The sequence below is a fragment of the Vulpes lagopus genome, chromosome 10, assembly GCF_018345385.1.
Source record: "Vulpes lagopus strain Blue_001 chromosome 10, ASM1834538v1, whole genome shotgun sequence".
Lineage (NCBI taxonomy): Eukaryota > Metazoa > Chordata > Mammalia > Carnivora > Canidae > Vulpes > Vulpes lagopus.
The window spans coordinates 95,001,839-95,021,877 of record NC_054833.1 but is presented as its reverse complement, the minus strand read 5'-3'; the positions used below and the strand labels follow the sequence as shown (position 1 = coordinate 95,021,877).

Below are 20,039 nucleotides of genomic sequence, written 5' to 3'. Positions count from 1 at the left end.
GGCTCCCTGCAAAGAGCCTGCTTCTCCCTCTGCCTGTGTCTCTGCCTCTTTCTCTGTGTCTCTCATGAATAAATAAATAAAATCTTTTTTAAAATTCTGTAGTTTTGACCTTTCTTATACAAAAGCATATACAAAATATATAGAAAGAGAAGAAAATGGTGGCATTGAACATGTGTTCGGATAAGAACTTTAACTGCATAAACTAAGCAGAAGTAATTTAGATATTCATTAAATTTAGTGAACAGAAAAGCCTCTTCCTATCACTCATGCAACATCACTATCATAACATTAATCATTGGAGGGTTGCTGAGCTTGATCAGTTTTTAAACCACTTTGTTTGGCTTCCAAGTGCCAGCTGGTTGGTAGGGATATGGTGAAAAGCAACGGGTATAGTAAGACCACAGAAATTTCACCATGAAGCTATGAAGCCTTTGAGAGACTGGCTCATAGAAGCACTGTAAGTATATGCTGAAAATTTCCATTTTCTGCTACTTTTTTAAAAGCTTTTCCTTTTGAAAGCAATAAAGTCATTCTTTATCTATAATATACATAAATTTGGGTTATTAAAGAACTGAAAGTGAAGGCTATATGAAAAATAGTATGTGTGGTCATGCACACATCAGTGCTGTCTGGTGGTAAATATTATTTATCCCCCAAGATAAAAATTTTCAAAAATTTTAAATAGATATTTTTCATAAACACTCAAAAGGGATAAAAGTTGATCATTTTAAAATATTTAATTCTATTATGGATGCAGTTCCTTTGGGCCCTAGTTGCTGAATTGTCTACAGGTCCTGAGCTACAAATTAACATTTGATTTACCATGTAGTTGTAAAGAAACTTGTAACTTATTTGTGAAATATTTAAATAAAGGTTATCTGGGATTTGTAATGTGTATACTTGGTCTTAGACTGTCTTTAGTACTGTTTCAACACAGTGATAGAGCAAAGGGATATTTCTTTCGATGGTGCTCTGGTTGGCCTATAATGTTGAAAGACCAAGACTAAAACCAAGTGCTACCTGGTGGATAATTAACTCTTCCACTGCTTCCTTCATAAGTCAGAGCCCTCTGATTTGAAAGAAACAGATAGATGATTGATAGAGAGAAAGAGAGATGATAGATAGATGATTGATGGATAAATGAAGATGATGATGAAGATAGAGGATAGATAATTGATAGAGAGGCAGATGTTAGGTAGATAGATGATTAACAGATGATAGATGATAGAAGATAGAATGATAGATGATAGGCAGATGATTAGATAGATAGAAGATACACAGATGGTTGATGATAGATAGATGATAGGAAAATAGATTAGATGGACATGGTAGGTAGGTAGCTAGGTGGATGATAAGTACATACAATAAATAGATAGAGATAGATAGAGATGGACATAGATAAGAGAGATTGAGAGAGAAACGGATATAAACAAACCAGACAGGTAGGTAAACACACAGAAATAGAAAGCAAGATTACTTTAGGGAGGTCCTTAACCAAGGAGAGGTAAGGTGCTAATAGTTAATAAATGCCTCCCACGGACCAGATATTTTACATACATACATATGTATGTATACACATAATGCCTAATTTATATGAAATATAGTTATGCATTAGACATGTCATGTATATAATTCTTGGAATATTGAAATAGGCAGTATCTCTACCGTACAGATGGGGAAACGAGGCTCACAAGTTAAAACCGTCTCCCACTAGGTCTCACCCAGGAAGTGGTGTACGTGACTCCAACACCAGCACTTTTCCACTCTACCCTAAGACAGCACCACCCACCCATCACCCAGAATAAACCACCCAGGTTGAACCCTCTTGCATACAATACACGAAATTGACGGTGACAAGACAATCTGACACTAGCGGATAAGTGAAGCAGAAGAAAACCAAACTTGCAAGTCAGTCCTCTGAAACATTTCCTTCCTCCCTGGGCATCTGCCTCCAGGAAATTGCTAGTTTGGGTAAATAAATAGGAAACTGATTCCTTGGCAGCCAATCATGGAGACGCTAATTTGGAAAATTCCCACAAATGAGCATGAGAAACGTAAACCCACACTTCAAACCAAAAGCAAAACAAGTCAAGATGGATTTGGACACTGCTGATCACACCATTCTTCTCCATAAAAGCAATTTTCTGTTCTTTTGTAAACACAGCCTCAAAAAGACGTTCCCCTGCTCTGGCACACAGGACAAAGGATGCGGGGATGCTACCCAGTGTAGACGCCAGAGATAACAGCGAAACTTGCTTTTCACATGGGAACCCAAGCCAGGACGATGGGGACCAGGATGAAGGCATTTCTAAATTAAGCGTGCCAGAACTAGACGCCTCTCTCTGAAACAGAGCCTTTACCTTTGCTCCTCAGCAAGGGTGGATTCCGAAGACCCTGCCCTGTCCCTCCTTGTGCCTCCTGGACCGTGTCTTCCCCCAGAGGGGGACTGGTACCTGGAATGCTTCTTCTATACAAAAAAAAAAAAATAGGTCTCTGGCACCTGCAGGAAATGCCCAACTATCCTTCTGGAGATTGATCCGCAAGGAAAAGTGACCTGTTACAGTAGCCCAGGAACATTTCCTTACGCTTCCCCTTCTCAAAGTACGTAATGACAGCCAATTTCAAAGGAAGCACCACCTCTTTACCCTCTGCCTCCCTGTCTTCTCTTAGGCCAAAATTTTGTAATCTTTAACCCCATCAGAACATCATCTTCATTACTCAAATGATGTCCCTCTACTCCTTCTCCAAATCCCGCCATCTCAGTGCATCCGTATTGCCAATCACTATAGTTTTAAACTATATAATTTTAAATGTATAATTTTTGCTTAAGTGAATGCATTTTAAAAGAAAATTGTACATTACTACCATGAATGAAAAGTCAGTATCACCTGGCATATACTAAAGTAATCGAAGTAAATACAAAGCAAGGGACGCTTGGGTGGCACAGTGGTTGAGCGTCTCCCTTCGGCTCAGAGCGCGATCCCCACATCCTGGGATCGAGTACCACATCGGGCTCCCCACAGGAAGCCTGCTTCTCCCTCTGCCTGTGTCTTTGCCTCTCTCTGTGTCTCTCATGAATAAATAAATAAATAAAATCTTTAAAAAAAAAAAATACACAAAGCAAAATGGCAGAACAGAAGGGTCCAGTCCTTATATGCCCCGCCTCACCATCCCTGGCCCAGAAACACCAATTTTAACAACCACCCACAGATGAGAAGATGTTTTGGGGAGCCCAGAAACATGCCTGAAATGTTCTAGTACCTCAGTGGAGCAAAAAAGCCAGAGGATAATGCACTGAAGAGGTAAGAGGAGTATCACCTCACCCCTCCCTCAGGGCAGCACAGCTCAGAGCCAAGAGGGATCTCTCAGGCCACAGCTTCTTCTCTGCCCCTAGATACTTGCTTCCCAGGTTTTGCAGGATATTGCCCACTTGTGTCTTGTCCTACCAGGAACAGCAGGGGGATCAGCACAGCTGAACAGTCTGGAACAGCTAGGAGTGGAGAAAAGAGCTCATAGCACCAATTGATCTTAGCAACTGGCCACAGATCCTACTGCCTGATGTACAGTCTCCATTGACAGTCCTGCTCACAGCGGGAGGGCACTCCAAAAATTAAAAATGGAACTAATATGTTATCTAGCAGTCCCACTTCTGGGTACTTACCCAAAGAAATTGAAATCAAGATCTTGGAGAGATCACTGCACTCCCGTGTTCATGGCAACACTCTTCACAAACAGCCTCGGGGTGGAAACAACTGAAATGTCCATTGAGGATGAGAAGATAAGTACAAGGGACTATGATTCAGCCTTTTAAAAGAAAGAAATCCTGCCATGTGTGACAACAGGAACCGTGGAGGGCTTTATGCTGAATAAAACAAGCCAGATGCAGAAAGACAAATAATATGATCTCACTTACATGTGGAATCTCAAATTGTCCAATTCATAGATGCAGAGAGCAGAATGGTGGTTGCCAGGACTGGGGGTGAGGGAAATGGGGAGACGTTGGTCAGAGGGAACCAAGTTTCAGATACGCAGAAGATCCTCTATACAGAACAGCGTCTATCACTGATGATACTGGATTATACACTTAAAATTTGCTGATCTTATGTTTAGTGTTCTTACCACAGAAATAAGAATCATTCGTAATAGTAAAGAGGGCAGGAGGATACTTAGGGAGGTGATGGGTATGTTTATGAGCTTGATGGTGATGGTTTCATGGGCATAGTATTCTCATCACCAAACTCGCTGAGCTGAATACATTAAACATGTACAGCTCTTGATGGCACACATACCTCAATAAAGTGGTTTTTAAAAATAATAAAAATAAATACAATGAAAACTCAAAGAGTGATTACCTTTTAGCTGGACAATATGTCCACCTAAGATCTGGGCAAGAGGCTGCCCTGTGTTGAAAGGAGAGATGAACAGGATGAGCAAGGACTTCAAGTCAGTAGGACCCAGCAGAGAGAGTACATCTGCCACAAAGAATGAAGAACCACCTGCTATGTGAGTCTTGTGACGCCACATCCTCAGACCATCCGGAATGACTTCAACACCTTTGGAGAGAAACAAAACAAGCCAGGGCACCTGAGTGGCTCACTGGTTGAGTGTCTGCCTTTGGCTCAGGTCGTGATCCCCAGGTCCTGGGATCCAGTCCCGCATCGGGCTCCCTGCAGGGAGCCTGCTTCTCCCTCTGCCTGTGTCTCTGCTTGTCTCTCTGTCTCTAACAAATAAATAAAATCTGAAAGAAAGAACAAAAGGAAAAGAAAGAAAGAAAGAAAGAAAGAAAGAAAGAAAGAAAGAAAGAAAGAAAGAGAAAAAAAAAGATAAAACAAGTTAAACTGCATGAATGGAAGGTCACAGATCCAGTAACTGAAGGCAACATGTCCTTCTCTTCCTAGAACCAAACCTAGCTATTGAGTGATAGCACAGAACCGCACATCGTCAACTTATTGGAGTGCTTTTGTTTTCTATTTATTTTTGGTGTTGTTGGGTTGTTGTGTTGTGTTTTGTTTTTTTTACCACTTTTATATACCTGGAGGAAGGAGTCCATGGAAGGGGCAAGTACGTGGAGGAGGCACATTCCTGGTGTGGGTTGACGGGTCCAGGGTCCAGCCCCATCCAGGAGGCAGGACACTCTGCCCATCTCCAGGCAGAAAGGACCAGAGACATGCAGGTGCAGGTACTTATGGAGACATGGAGGGCAGGACATAGGTGACACTAGTCTCTACCGTCCCTGCAAAACAGAATATAAGGTCATTCTCTGAGACAGAAGGGATGAAACACTGGGTTTGGAGAGCCCGGATAGGTGTGGACCGTCCACGAAAGGCTGGGGGCTGGAGCATGGCTGGCACTGAGGCAGGTGGCTGCTCCTGGGCAGTGTCACCCTGATACCAGGGAGAAAAGCAGAGCAGGTAAATGGCAGCTCTGACCAGTGTCCACCTGATGCAGGTGCAGCCAGGAATAAGACAAGCTACACGTTCTCCAAGGGCTGAAGTGACCACTTCTTCTCTGCTTACAGGGCACACGCAGCCTCTCACTGTCCCTCGGCCACCCCTGCACGGCGACACATTCCTCAGGGCAGGCCTAGCGAGGATAGGGTGCCCAGACAGCCCAGCTAGAACCAAAGAGACAGTATGAAAGTATCACATTAGCTCACGTAAAACCAAACCATCCTGAAAGGGGCAAAGGGAATTACTTCAGTTACACAATTAACCTAGAAAGATCTTTTTTTTAAAAAAATGCTAAGGTTTAAAACAAGGGTTATTCAAAACCGAAATTTTAAAGGTTAATTGCTAGTGCCTTACACATAATTCAATAGTTTTGCTAATGGAACAATATTCAGTTAGGTTCAGTGTGTCAACCCCTACAAAGTAAGTATATCAGCCATGACTATAAATTAGTGAAATTTTTGTGTAAAGCAGCTATTTAAAAGACCTTGGTCTCCACACAGGAAAAGCATGCTGTCTTTCTGCAAAAAACAAAAACAAGAAATGCTCCATGTCAGGTGTGCTTGTTGCATATGTAAAAACTGTTCAATCAGCATGAAAAGGACTCAGGGCGCCTGGGTGGCTCAGTGGTTGAGCATCTGCCTTCCGCTGAGATCGTGATCCCAGGGTCCTGGGATAGAGTCCTGCATCAGGATCCCAGCCAGGAGTCTGCTTCTCCCTCTGCCTATGTCTCTGCCTCTCTCTGTGTGTCTCTCATGAATAAAATCTTTAAAAAAAAAAAAAAAAAGGATAAGAAGGATTCAAGTGTCCTGCCACACACACACACACACATACACACACACACACACACAAACACATACATTAAAACAAACAAAACTATAGGTCCTAGTGCTAATTCATGTTCTGTGTTGCTCGCAGCCATAAGCCAGATCTGGCTACAAATCCAGGGGAATGGGAATCCGGATTCTGTGCAGAGTATAGGAGCCTCAGTGATTGAGGCAAGAAGCAGGAAGACCTGAAATTCTATCCACCCTCGCCTACTGGTGAGCTAAATCATCCTGGAGCTTTAGGTAAACACTTAATAAAATACCAAGTATGATACTGATTTCAAGTGGTATTACTTTACCAACTGCTTTGGGTTGAGTTGAGTCTCCCCCCGCCCCCCGAAAAAAGACATGTTGGAACCTGCCCCCTAGTAGCTCAGAACACAACTTATTTGGAAACAGAGTCTCTGCAGATATAAAAACCTAAGAGGAGGTCATACGGGAGTAGGGTCGGTCCCAAATCCAACATGACTGGTGACCTTATAGAGAGAGAGAGAGATACACACGGGGAGAAGGCCACATGAAGACAGAGGCAGAGATGGGCGGAATGCATCTGCGAGCTAAGGACACCAAGATTTGCCAGCAGCCAGCAGAAGCTAGGAGAAAGGCATGGAACAAATTGTGCCTCACAGCCCTCAGAAGGAACCCACGCCGATGGCACCTTGATTCCAGACTCCTGGTGTCCAGAACTGTGGGAATATAAATGTCTACTGTTTTAAGCCACCCAGTTTGTGGTACTCTGTCGCAGCTGCCCCAGGAAACTAATGCCCGTGTCAATATATACGGAGGAAAATTCCCAAGAAATGCCCCAATCGAAAATAAATTCATACCTGAAGACTGAGTCAACAGAATTCTATGCAGCGTCTGTAGATTCTTCTAAAGCTACTGGTTCTCCACTGAGGATGACGACCCCCCCCCAATTCGTGCAGACAGTGGGCAGTATCTAGAGATCTTTTTGGTTGTCACACTGCATGGGGGGTGAGGGAGTGCTACTGGCATCTGGTGGGAAGAAGTGAGAGAAGCTGCTCAGCATCCTACAATGTGCTGGGCACAGTGCACCCCCACCAGCAGCACCCCTCCTTAAACACCTAAGTCCACTCTCTGGACCCTGCAGCTGACCTCCCCTTGCCCAAACCAGAAACCTTCCCCACTGCATGCCCCCGACCCTCGAACCTCGTGTTGCATGAAAGAAGCCGGGCTGGGGAGGCGCTCATTCCATTTACACCAAGTGGAAACCCAGCAAAACAAACGATTGTGTTAAAACCGAGGACACTGGTGGCCCCGGTGGGTGGGTTGGGGGGGGTGATAGGAAAGAAGCTGAGGGGCTCCCCTGGAGGCTGGGGGTGATTCTTGACCTGGAGAGTTGGCTAACACCAGCTTAGGTGGATTAGGATGTCTACACCACCCAGACATATGCTTCACTTAAATCAAAAGTTAAAAACCACCTGCCCCCTGCGCAGGCACCTCCGCTGACGTCGTGGGATCAGGGCCGTGACCCGACCTGCAGCCGGGCAGCCGGGCACGCGGGGCGCGCGCCTCTCACACGCGGCCTCAGTGTCCCCTCCGGTGACCCGCCCCCCTGCTCCCTCCCCCGGGTCTGCGGGGCTCTGTTGGAGCACAGGCGGCGGCGCAGGCCAGGCCCCCGGCCGCTCCCGCCGACCCCGCAGCAGGGCGGGTTCCCTCGGTTCTCCGCCCCGGCTCGGTGAGGGGCGGGGCCTCCAGGGGGCGGGGCCAGGCCGGGCGAGAGAGTGGGGGCGGGACCTCGCGCGGAACGGAAACGCGAGAGCACAGGCCCTTCCGGCGTGTGCCGCGAACTACGACTCCCACCGCACCCTGCGGTCCCGCGGCCGGCCTCCGTCGTCGCGAGAGGAGGCCGCTGGGGGGCGGGGCGTGCGCACGGACGAACGGAAGTGCAGGTGACGGTTGAGCCTTCGCCGCCAAGCTGGGAACCGGGGAGATGGCCGAGACGGACCCCAAGACCGTGCAGGATCTCACCTCGGTGGTAAGGGACGCCTGTGGGGCCCGAGGCGCGCTGTCGGCGGCCGCGACGGCCCGCGTGTCCGGAGGCGCCGCGGGCCCAGCCTGCAGCCCCGGCCGCGCTCGCCCGACCCGGGCCGCCGCCGCCCGCGCGCCCAGCGCACACCCAGCGCACACCCGAGCGAGCCGTGAGTCGCGGCGGCCGCGACGGGAGGGGGCCGGAGCCGGGGCCCGGGGGGAGGGGGGCGGGGGCCTCGCCGGGGCCGGGGGGGCGGGGCGCGGGGGCCGGAGCCGGGGCGGCGCGGGCGACCCCAGCTGGACGCCGCCCCGTCCCGCGCGAGCGCCAGGTGCTCCGTGTCCGCGTCTCCCCGCCTCAGGTGCAGACACTCCTGCAGCAGATGCAAGATAAATTTCAGACCATGTCGGACCAGATCATTGGAAGAAATATCCTTTGCGTGTGCGGCCAGCCTCTGCGGGCCCTTGGCACCTGCGGCCCGGGCAGCGGTGTGGGTAGGCGGCTGCCGGCCAGCTGCAGGCGGCCGTGGGCCACGTGCAAGTATTAGTATCGGTGTCAGCATTAGTGTTGTGACGGAGCCCGGGTGTGTGCTCTGACGGTCCTGTGCCGGGAGCTGAGGCCCCCCGAGCCGGCCCCCTGGCCCCAGACGCCTCCAGCCTGCCGGCGGTGACCTGGTGTGACCGCGGCCGTGAGCTGCGCGCTGGGTGCTGGGTGCCGACCTCCGCTCCGGGCCCCGCCGCCACCTGATGAAGTCGTAGGGGCGGCCGCTTAGGAAAGTGGAGGAGCTCGTCCAGGCCCCAGGACCGGTAAAGGGCCCCGGACTCCTTCACTCCAGGGGAAGCCCGGTTTCGCTGAGACGGTTGTGTTTAGGGTCCCGGTGTCCGCAGCTCGGGAGGGAAAGGATGAGCAGTGGCAGGTGTATGTGGCCTTTAACTTCTCCACTTGATGACATGAGCAGTCGCATTGACGACCTGGAAAAAAACATTGCAGACCTCATGACCCAGGCTGGGGTGGAAGAGCTGGAGGGGGAGAACAAGATCCCTGCCACACCGAAGAGCTGAAGGTGAGGGGGTCGGCTGTCCCGTCCGGGCCGGGTGGGCCACTGCAGTTAAGGAGGCCGGCGTCCTCTCCGTCAGCCCCAGCCGGGATCCCAGCAGGCGGCTCTGATTCTCCTGGCCTTTTTTTTTTTATTTTATTTTTTTTAAATTTATGACAGTCACAGAGAGAGAGAGAGAGGCAGAGACATAGGCAGAGGGAGAAGCAGGCTCCATGCACCAGGAGCCCGACGTGGGATTCGATCCCGGGTCTCCAGGATCGCGCCCTGGGCCAAAGGCAGGCGCCAAACCGCTGCGCCACCCAGGGATCCCTCTCCTGGCCTTTATTGAGTGGACCTATGTCCTCAGTAGTTAAGATGACTGGTTAACAGGCAATCACTGAGTTTATATCATTGCAGGCAGATACCAAGAAATGTGTTTTGTTGGCCTGAGAATTCTTACCACTGGCAGATTTGTTTATTTGTTTGTTTGTTTTTTGTGACCAAAACCCCATATTGCCACCTTCAACTTCATAAGTGCCTTGAGTTCTGGGTTCTCCTGGGAACTCCCCCCGCGCTAGATAAATGACAGGACAACGCCTGATTATGACTGGAATGGATGAAGTTAGGCCGCAGTGAGCCTTCACGCGAGAGCCGCCTGGGGGCTCAGTCAGTTCAGCAACTGCCTTCTCTTCTGCTCAGGTCATGATCTCAGGCTCCTGGGATCAAGCCCCACGTCCGACTCCCTGCTCATGGGGAATCGGCTTCGCCCTCTCCCTCTGCCACTCTCTGTCCCTCAAGTAAATAAATCTTAATTTCCACTACATAGTTCCCAATATCTGATGAAAGACAGATAATCAACAATAGCCACGTAGCGAGACAGCAAGATGTTGTGGGCTTCCGTAGTCTCCCCATGGTAGGTTTCTTCCTTATAAGCCTCTTCAGGAGTATGGTGGTTACCTCGCCGCAACCCAGAACTAATTTTGAAACTACCATTTCTCTCATCCCATTTTTAGCATTTTAATTCCCTATAAAAACAAAGTTTGCTGAGAATTTTCAGACCACTCTAGTACCAAGCAGAACATACAGTAAAAGGCACCAAATTCCTTTTTCAAAAGTTCTGGGCATGTCCTGGCTGAACCAGATTAGAAGTAGCTGTGGCATACAGGTCACTTTGAAGTCCAAGAAGAGACAGACTTGGGAGCGAAAAGACTTGGAAATTCACTGTCATTTTAATGAGATTGGGTTGACTCGCTGTGTGAGTAAATCACACACTTGTTCTGTGTGGGGTGTCCTCTTTATTCCTGTAGAGAGATGATATGGAAAATGTCCTGCCAGCCTTAGAAGCTTCTCTGGGTCTCCTACCACCACATGGCGGTCAAAAGTCCCGTCAAGTGAGTGAGAACATCTCTGGAGAACTGCAGGATGGAGACTTTTCGAGTGACAGGGGTGATCAAGAGGAAGAGTTGCTGGGAATGGATTCAGAAGTTTTCAAATAAAGATTTCCAATTAAATCTGTTGTGATATCTTTGCTGGGGCATCGTGCAAAGGAAGTACATGATACGTCTAGTTCAGTAGAGGATTCTGGAAAGCTTTGTACCGTTTGACGGTGGTACGTGTCCATCTACTCTGTCCTGGTGGGAGCATAACGTGTTGATGGTTTTTCTTTTCCAACAGGCAGCTAATTCACACTGAAGTCCGGAACAGCATTTTTACAAGCCCACAGAAGACCGAATGGCTTTCTGAAGCAACTGCTATGTGTAGACAGATTTTCTATTCTGAAGTGTGCGTTCTTCTTACAACATACTGTATAGTTAGTCTATATAGAGTGACCCTCTCCCCCAGTTTCTTGAACATGGTAATTCCACATCTTGGATCTTGGTCAGTCGTGCTGTTAAATATTAAACACTAAAACTTTGGCGGTTCCTGCATAAAATTGTCAAATTTTTTAGTGTATTTTTGTGAAGTCATTGTTTTCTAGCATTCCTTTTGTAGTAGTTACTGTTTGATGAAAGTTGCTGTGTAATTTTTTATAGACATCTGGTAGACTCTTCAGTTATAATTAGATTTTGTGAAGTAAGACATTTGGCAAGTTGAGGGTTCTTTAATTCTCAGCACAGAGTGTTGAGCCAACACCAAATAGCATGTTGGTGATGCTTTTCAAATGGTTAAAAACGTTTAAAAATTGGTGATTGAGAAATCTCTGGCACTACCCTGTTGCCAAAACTGAACACTGACCTGCAGGGTCATATCCCAAGTCCCTGAGGCCAGAGGCTAAAACACTGACGAGGAACCACTGCCATTCCTGTGTGTTCCGATGTTAAATGCAGAAAGTGACAGGACCGCCACTGTAACCAAGGCGCTCGTTAGAGTTTTGCATGAGATTTGAGTACTTGAGTAGGCCCCTGTGCTGTTCACCTACAGTCGTCACCATAGAAAATCTGGCAGGATTTTACACCCCAGTTTGCTGTCTTGTCTGGGAGCCACCGCTCAGGAAAAGGGAACAGAACAGGAAAACAGACCGTGTGAAGTCCGTGCCAGTTGCTGGGCTAGAAAATGCTAAATGACATGTAATAGGCTCAAGTTTTTAAGATTTCTTTAAATGATTTCTTACCTAAATTCTTACAGAATAATGTTTTGTTATTGATTATAGAAGATAGGAATAATAACTCTTGCCACTCCAAAAAGCAGTGCTGCCCAGAATGCTAAGGCCAGAGGCCAGGCGTCCCATGCAACTGCCACAGCAAAGTGACTTGGTCTGCAAAAAATGGGAAAAGTTCAGGAATGGTACAGTGCTGCTTAGAAGGAAGCCCTGAATGAACACAGTGTGAGTTTTTTAAAGTTTCCTATATCACCAGTCGTGTTTGTATTGCAAATATATAATATTATTAAGAAATGATTTGTCCTATTTATAAATTACATAGGTAACACAAAGGAGTAGTGGTTTGGCACTGTTAACCGACCTGCTGGGTCCAGCCTGGAGGGTGAGCCCCGCGTGCGTGCGGGAGGCTCTCAAGCCTAGTATGGGGCACGAGGCAGTGACCTGGCCACTTGCTGTCGGAATTTAGGTAGACGTTGTCTTCCTTAAGTAACAGATTTCAGAGGCAAGCTCCCCTGACCAGAAATATCTGCCATGAATAAAGGTGCCTGAAATCCTGCTATGCATGCTTCCTTTCTGTCAACAATGATTTGTTTGGTTTTCCACATTTTCAGATTAAAATGGACACACCATTTTAGATTACGGGCTAAAACCTCTGAAAGGATTAGGTACACAGAGCCAAAGGCCGGAAGGGGAAGCCGACAGGTTTGGGGGGTGTGGTGCTGCGTGAGAGAGGAACCTGGGCGGGCGGGGAGCCTGGTGGGGGGAGCAGGGAGCCAGAGTGGGCCGTGGACTGCCTCTACCCTCCCAGGAGACCTGGGCTTTCCCACGTCCAGGGGACAGGCCTTTCCCAGGTACGTTCCCAGGATGCTCATCCTTGGAGAATCACTAGCACAGAAGGGTTTATGGTCACTTGGGTTTAGCAGACTTGCCTCCTCCTAGATTCACTTCATGAAAATCCACAGTGCAAATTAGCATATTAAAGGCTCTGAGGTCCCAGAGCAGAGAAATGTGATTTAACTTCTTCACCTGCCAGTTGCCAAGTTATTTGACCAAGGATCTTTTTTTATACTCAGCACCTAATTAACATTTCATTGAACTAGCTTGCTGTAAAATCCACACGGGGAGATAGCAGTTAAAGTCATCCAATAAATAGCTTTAGATTCAGTTTATAACCGCCTGTGTTGCCAAGTCCTCACCTGACCTGTGCTCCAGGCCTCTGGGCAGAGCCGCCTTTAGCCTGATGGGCAAGTGCTCTGTGACCCTGGTGAGGCCTTCACGTTTGTGCCAGAGGATGGCTTTCCTCAACTTGGAAGTGAGAAGCTCGAGGCCGGCTCAGGCACACAGCCCCGTGCGCTGCTGTGAGCAGGTGCTTGCCACTACAGCCCTCTGGGGTCTCAGCCTTTGGGGCTCCCAGCCCCTCCTGGGACCGCCGCCTTGGCCGGCTGACACCTGCTCTTGCGGGCTCATGGCCCCGGGGTGTGTCCACCACTTCCCGGCCTAGGCAGGGGCTGCACAGGGAAGTACAAATCTCTTTTATCCTCCCAACTGATTTTTGTTCCTTCAGAGGCCATGAAGATCCTACTCAGGGCTGATGAGTATAACCAGCGTGGAGGTGCCTCCACCAAGCCAAGTGCTTCCGTTTGATTGATGCCCTAACCTCCCCAACCCAGAGGCCCCATCAGCTTCCGCCCTGGGCCCCCTGCCTCCTTCAAGCCACAGAGTTTTAAAACACTTTTATCTCATGCTCTTATCAGTTTTATTTTTACACTGTTTCATTTCTAGCAAAGTACTATCGTGTGTGACCTTATCGGAATAAACATTCAGTATTTTGGGTAATTAAAGCTTAATTCATCTCTCTAAGTTGTTGGGATCCTAACTGCACTTGGCAGCATTGCTAGGAAGGTAGAGTCCTCCCAACAATCCATCTCAAATGAACCTTTTAAACATCCTGTTTGTAAATTGAAGGTTTCCCATAAGAATAATTATGTTCCTCTTAGCTTTTTCTTTTCTTTCTTTTTTTTTTTTTTTGTATTCTGTAGCATATATATTTTTTAATCAGATTTAAATGGAGGAATTGTCACTATCTGTTGTCAGATCTAACCCTGAAAATTAACTGGCGGCAGGTGACAGTCTAGCTAGCACTTACTGGGAGTGTTTGCTATAAAACGCTGCACTGGGCTAAGTATTTTGTTTACATCATTTGATCCTCAAGACAAGTTTGAGTTAGGTTTTTAATCTGATGAGTCCTTGTTTAAACAGAAGGAAGCCATCGGTGAGTGGCAGTGAGGTCACGCGGCTGAAGGCAGCGACCCTGGACTCCCCACAGCTATCCCAGTGGCTGAGCCCACACTCACAGCAGTGTTTCATCTGCCTCCTCACAAGAGCTGAGGCCTCCAAATGTTTGTGACCACATGCTCTGGGCACCATCAACTTGAAATTCAGTTTTCAGTTAAACATCATATAAATAATAAACATGCTTGAATTTTTGTTCAAGATTAAAACTATACAGAGCTTGGAGAAAACATGTACTCTGGGACAAGCATCTTTTTTGTGTTCTCCTAGACACTAACTCAGAAGTCCAGTTGAGTTTTTCAAATGTTTGCCTTAATAGAACCACAGAGAATGCTAACCTCTGGTTCTCAAATTTGCTTCCTTGCTCACACCCCATCGTTTCTCAAGCACAGAAATTCTCCCTGAGATGCATCTTGGGGAAGAAAGAGCCCCTCCCACAGTGACCTATCTCCTCACCATCTCATCAGATCACTTGGTTCAACACACACACGAGTACAGAAGTCTTAAAAAGGTACCCATGCAGCCATCACCTGGAATCTTCATCTTCCATTAACACTGTTAAATGTCTGCTTTTAGCTGAAGCCTCTGTAAAACTCCCTTTTCAATGAATGGAAATAGGGGGGATGTGAGTCATTGCCCAGAAACAAAAACCAGAGGAATTAGGACTGAACTCATTGGCCCCACAAATCACTTTGGAAATAGGGAGTTTGTTTCTACAAGTCAGTTTGACTCTTACAAAAGAATCCATTCCAATGTTGTGCCCTCATACGCTGAGGCTTCCACCAAGAGAGGTGCCTGGAAGTTCTTCAGACACCTGGCTAGGATTAGATTTATGCCTGATAGATACAGAACATCTGCTTCCGTGGGTCCCTGGCCACTGCTGGTGAAATGTAATGCTTTGTGGCTCTCTCCTTGAGCAAGGCCAACGCATGTTTATAGACCACATACATAAATGTCTCACGGATGCTCCCCTGCTCCATGGTAGTAATCCTTATGGAATGTTTAGAGGTTCCCACTTTGTAGATACATTTTGACCCATTATTCATATTGGGCAGTGCAAAGTGTCTACCTTCCAAAGAGGAACAGTATTGTTGCCCAGTAATTAAGAATAGCTTGAGGGACGCCTGGATGGCTCAGCGGTTGAGCGTCTGCCTTTGGCCCAGGGTGTGATCCTGGAGACCCAGGATCGAGTCCCACATCAGGATCCCTGTGAAGAGCCTGCTTCTCCCTCTGCCTGTCTTTGCCTCTCTCTCTCTCTCTGTCTCTCATGAACAAATAAAATCTTTTTTAAAAATAGCTTGAGTTCAGATCAAGCTGAAGCACTTAGCTGCAAACAGCAGGAACCACAGCCTTGTAAACCAGAGGGGGTGGCACAGCTTCATGAGGCAAGTCCCCAGAGAAGGCAGCTCTAGGGAGGGTGATTTCCACAGCTCCACAAGACCATCAGGACCCAGGTTTATACTGTCTTGGTGCATCCCACAGAAAGACAACTTTCTCCCTTCGAGTCTTTTTAAGATTGAAGAAAATATTTCCCCAAAGGTATTCCCACCTCACTGGCCATCCCTAAATGCATGGGTCTGGAACAATCCTGGGCAAGGCAGCAGGCCCCGTGTGACAGGCTGAGCTATGTGATTCTCTCTCACGTTTTGGGGGTGGGAGTGCTACCAGCATCTGGTGCTAGATACCAGGATGTGGCTCTGCCTCCTACAGTGCCCAGGACGGCCCCCACCAAGAAGAATTAGCCAGGGCCCCAGGTCAGCAACGTCAGGGTGGAGAAACCCCAGCTTAAGCCATTTATGGTTCAACCTGTGCCTGGTATGAGACCCCTTCTCACAGCAGTTCCTGGATCCTCCGAGGAGAAGAGATAAAGAACAAAGCCAGGATTCTATTAGAAAGGAAAGGGATGGCCCTTGGGTGGACAGTCCACAGCGTGTTACAGGCTTCCTAGATGCAGCTTCCAGATTATGAATCGTAACACGGGAGATGGTTAAGCAAGGAATGCTCTGGCTCTCAACCTTGGTGGCACATGAGAGTCACCTTGGGGAGCATTTCAAAACCCCAGGACCGGGCAGCACCCAGACGCCCGGGGTCAGACTCCCCGCAGGTGGGCCGGGCCAGCTGGCTTTGCTCTCAGCTGGGCTCGCATGTGCATCACGGTCCAGAGCTGCATTCGAGAAGGTGTAGGTGCTGCTCATCGAGTGATGTGATTCACCAAGTATATCAGACAGGATACGGCCAAACTTGTGTCTACCCAGCAGCCACTCCCCACCTGGAGAGCCGAGGCCGGCACACGCTACGTGGCATTCTGTTCCATTCATGGGTCATTTTCACCTCAACAGCTGGATGGCGCCTCCCCATTCAGAAAGATTTCTGGTTCCCTGACAGCTGATGTCCCGACTCCAGATTCATTTTTTTTTTAATTGGAGTTCGATTTGCCAGCATATAGCATATCACCCAGTGCTCATCCCGTCAAGTGCCCCCCTCAGTGCCCATCACCCAGTCACCCCATCCCCCCGCCCACCTCCCCTTCCACTACCCCTTGTTGGTTTCCCAGAGTTAGGAGTCTCTCATGTTCAGGCTTGGGTCACATTGTCAACAGCCCTCCTGACAGCATCCTGGCTCCTGAGAAGCTGCCTCAGGGCACTCCAAGGTTGTTGACATTATCAAAGGTGTTCCAGCAGGAGATTTTCTGCCTCTCATCAGCCCCCTCATAATCCATTCCAAAACCATTGGTGCTGTTCCATTACCTCCTACCTTTGACAGGTCCTCAGAAATTGTCATCCAAACCCACTGAGTGTTTCCAAAAAGAAACTTGAAATATCAAATATCTTAAAATTAAAGGCGTGTTATATGCAGCAGAAGCCCCAGTTAATTTATGATGGGCTATGGATGGATAATCACCAGAAGAGTCATTTCTGGAAATTTAAATATTAGGGATGTTTCTTTTAATGACACACTCTCGGGATCCCTGGGTGGCGCAGCGGTTTGGCGCCTGCCTTTGGCCCAGGGCGCGATCCTGGAGACCCGGGATCGAATCCCACGTCGGGCTCCCGGTGCATGGAACCTGCTTCTCCCTCTGCCTGTGTCTCTGCCTCTCTCTCTCTCTCTCTCTCTGTGACTATCATAAAAAAATAAAATAAAAAAAAATAATGACACACTCTCTGGGAAGTATAAGGCCACCCGACGGCTGCACAATCCTACGGAGGTCAAGGACAGGGCCCCCCCTTCCAGGCAGCAGGAGCCTGGGCCCTGCCTGGCACACAGGTTGCCGAGCTGGAAGTGCTGCAAAACGATGTCCTACAGATGTGGACCCAACTCAGAGGTTCCCCGTGTGTTCACTGGGCCCGTGGCGAGAATCTTAAAGAGACAGACTCTTGAACCCAGCTGTCGAAATCACACTGCCCTGCGAGGCAGCATTCCCAAACGGTTCGTGATTGCCACACGTCTGCACTGCAGTCAGTGAGCCCTCGTCACTAGCCAGACCTTCTATCAGAACCCTTTTTCTGAGAGGTTGATTATATGACACACACATTTTGCCAGCATCATCAAAAGGAAATGCAGTAAGATTTGTTTTCAGTGGGTCATTCTCACTTCCTCAAGGCAGATGAGGCTTCATGACAATCTGTCACCCAACTTTGTCTTCCCCGCAAGGAAGAGCAGAGCCCCCCGGACCCCTCCGGCGCAGCTGAACCAGTATTTCTAGAATCACTGGTGGAGAAAACGTTCCTAACCACAAACCCTGCCAGAAATTTCTTGGGTTTATTCAAGCTTATCTGTATTCCAGAACAATTCTGGGGAGGGGCGGGGGGTGGAATTCCCTAATAATGCTTTAACAAGTTACTGTTTGGTAAGTTCATAACTAAAGAATCTCTTTTGTCCTAAGCAATGTAATGAACCGGGCAAGAATTCTTTGAAACCAAATTGACGCTGCAGCTTATCTGCTCGATGCTGCATTTAACACTGTTGAAGAGTTCGGCGTTTTCTTCCTTGGGAACTAACAACTGCTGGATTTTATATTCTTCAGAGGACCCAGTATTTGGTCTTGGTTCTGAAAGGTTTGCAAGGACATCTGCTCTGGTTGCGAAAGCGCTAACAATATTCATTCTTCTACGTTCTACTGAACTTATTTTCCATAGTCGGTTCTGAGAATGGGTATTTGTTCAGCAAGAGACTACGTCTCCCTCAGAGACAGTTTCCTTATGGCTGCGGTTCCTAAAATGAGGTCCCTGGGCCGGTCACATCGGCATCACCAGGGATCTTGTTAGAAATGCAGGCCCCCAGGCCCTGCCCAGCCCCTGAACCAGAGGCCCTGCGGGTGGGGCCAGGTGGCCTGAGCTTTAACACACCCTCCACGGGGTTCCCATCTCGTTCAAGTGTGAGCACCAGGGCCTTAGGGTGTCCACTTCAGTGGTCCAATAGCTTTGGGGGTCAGACAAATCAATAGTAAAGCCCCCAGGGTGCTGATCGACAGGCAGACTCCTGGCCTCCTCTTCTGTAAATCATGATCTAGTATGCACCAGGCAGGGGCTGGGGATCCACATTCTCTGTCAATACCTCGGGTTCTTGTTTTTCTATGTTATTTCCTATGCAGGAAAGCACCTCCTGGAAGATGATCTAGGCTGCAGCACTGGGGCCTCGGCCTGTCCTAAGGTAATTTATAAGGAATTGATTCTTAATTCCCCAGAAACTGCAGGCGTGGGAGCCCATTGTGACCTTTGCAGCCCAGTGAACCGAGGAGAGGGCCCTCCAGCCGCCCACGGAGCTGAGCGTGAAGAGCCCTCACGCCATGAGGACTTGACTCACTTTAAATCAATTTGCTTCTTATTAAAATGTACTTCAATAAAAAAAATCATTTCAACTCTTAAGCCACAAAAGGATATCCAATCATTTAAAGCTTCCTGAGCGTTTCAGCTGATTAAAAAGGTTTTGAGAGCATGGTAAATATTTCACTAGCAGGAGAAGTTATCCAATAAGGAGATTATTTATTAAAAACTAATAATTTATTGGTCATTTGCCCCTTTTTCTTCATGGCAAAGTACGCTTTCAGTCCAGGCACGTTTTTTTGTTTTTTTGTTTTTTTTTTCTATTCCCAGTAGCCGAGCCTGTGAGTTGATACTTCTGTCATATATAAATGCATCGAGTATGGGTTCAACTTGAGAGAGTAGCAGGATTTTACTAATAACAAGGAAGACACATGTGAAATTACATTTTAAAAGAACTTTTGGAGGGTTTCAAGGATGCTTTCAGGTCCTTAAGAAGAAATCACATTTGCCATTTTGACAAAAACGAGTAAGTTTCTCATTTATCTTTTGAGTCAACTATCCTCAAGGAAATAACTAACACATGACTTCTTTCTTCTTCCTCTTCTTCTTCTTCTTCTTCTTCTTCTTTTTCTTCTTCTTCTTTTCTTCTTCTTCTTATTCTTCTTCTTCGTACAAAGGAAAGCATTTAACACGTAAGCCCAAAATGAAGGCACAGAGTTCAAAGTATTTATGGTCAAATATTTTGTTTCAATAACAAAAGGACTTAGAATACCTTGGATTGCAAGCAGTGACCAAGATGGCTTAAACAGTAGGGATATTTAAGGACCCCATAAAAGGAGAAGTGCAGAGGTCAGCATCTCTGAGGATGCCTCTGTGGTACTTCCAGTCCATCCCCACCCCAGGCTGGCTGCTCAGTGCTTCTGCTGCTCTTCCCACCGCCCCCACACACACAAGCCCCCCAGCATCAGGTGTGGAGGCCAACCCAGCACTCCTCCCAAGCCCTTTCTCTCTGTCTCTGCTACGGGATAAGTCATGTCCCCCCAGGAGATCGGTCCAAGTTAACCCCTGGTAGCTGTGAAAGTGAC

General features: G+C 47.8%; 1 protein-coding gene and 2 long non-coding RNA genes across 5 annotated transcripts; 1 reads left to right on the top strand and 2 right to left on the bottom strand.

Annotated features, from left to right (window-relative positions):
• Positions 1–1,298: 1,298 nt before the first annotated feature.
• Positions 1,299–4,651, bottom strand: LOC121499565. The gene is made up of 4 exons (XR_005990173.1): positions 4,353–4,651; positions 3,914–3,973; positions 3,662–3,752; positions 1,299–3,490 (listed from the first exon to the last, which is right to left on the bottom strand). It is a non-coding gene; the product is annotated as an uncharacterized LOC121499565 (long non-coding RNA).
• A 32-nt stretch (positions 4,652–4,683) lies between these two features.
• LOC121499566 lies at positions 4,684–8,033 on the bottom strand. Of its 2 annotated transcripts, none has more exons than XR_005990175.1 (4): positions 7,717–8,033; positions 7,102–7,270; positions 5,033–5,233; positions 4,684–4,738 (listed from the first exon to the last, which is right to left on the bottom strand). It is a non-coding gene; the product is annotated as an uncharacterized LOC121499566 (long non-coding RNA). The 2 variants fall into 2 exon arrangements; XR_005990174.1 differs by having other exon boundaries at positions 7,736–8,033.
• An 80-nt stretch (positions 8,034–8,113) lies between these two features.
• Positions 8,114–12,454, top strand: HSBP1 (heat shock factor binding protein 1). Of its 2 annotated transcripts, none has more exons than XM_041770318.1 (4): positions 8,114–8,273; positions 8,626–8,692; positions 9,207–9,327; positions 10,608–10,811. In XM_041770318.1, exons 1-3 carry the CDS (start codon positions 8,229–8,231, stop codon positions 9,323–9,325), a joined length of 231 nt encoding a protein of 76 aa, XP_041626252.1. In that variant the 5' UTR covers positions 8,114–8,228; the 3' UTR covers positions 9,326–9,327; positions 10,608–10,811. The 2 variants fall into 2 exon arrangements, with proteins under 2 accessions (XP_041626252.1, XP_041626251.1); XM_041770317.1 differs by lacking the exon at positions 10,608–10,811 and adding an exon at positions 10,975–12,454 and having other exon boundaries at positions 8,115–8,273.
• The last annotated feature ends 7,585 nt before the right edge of the window (positions 12,455–20,039 follow it).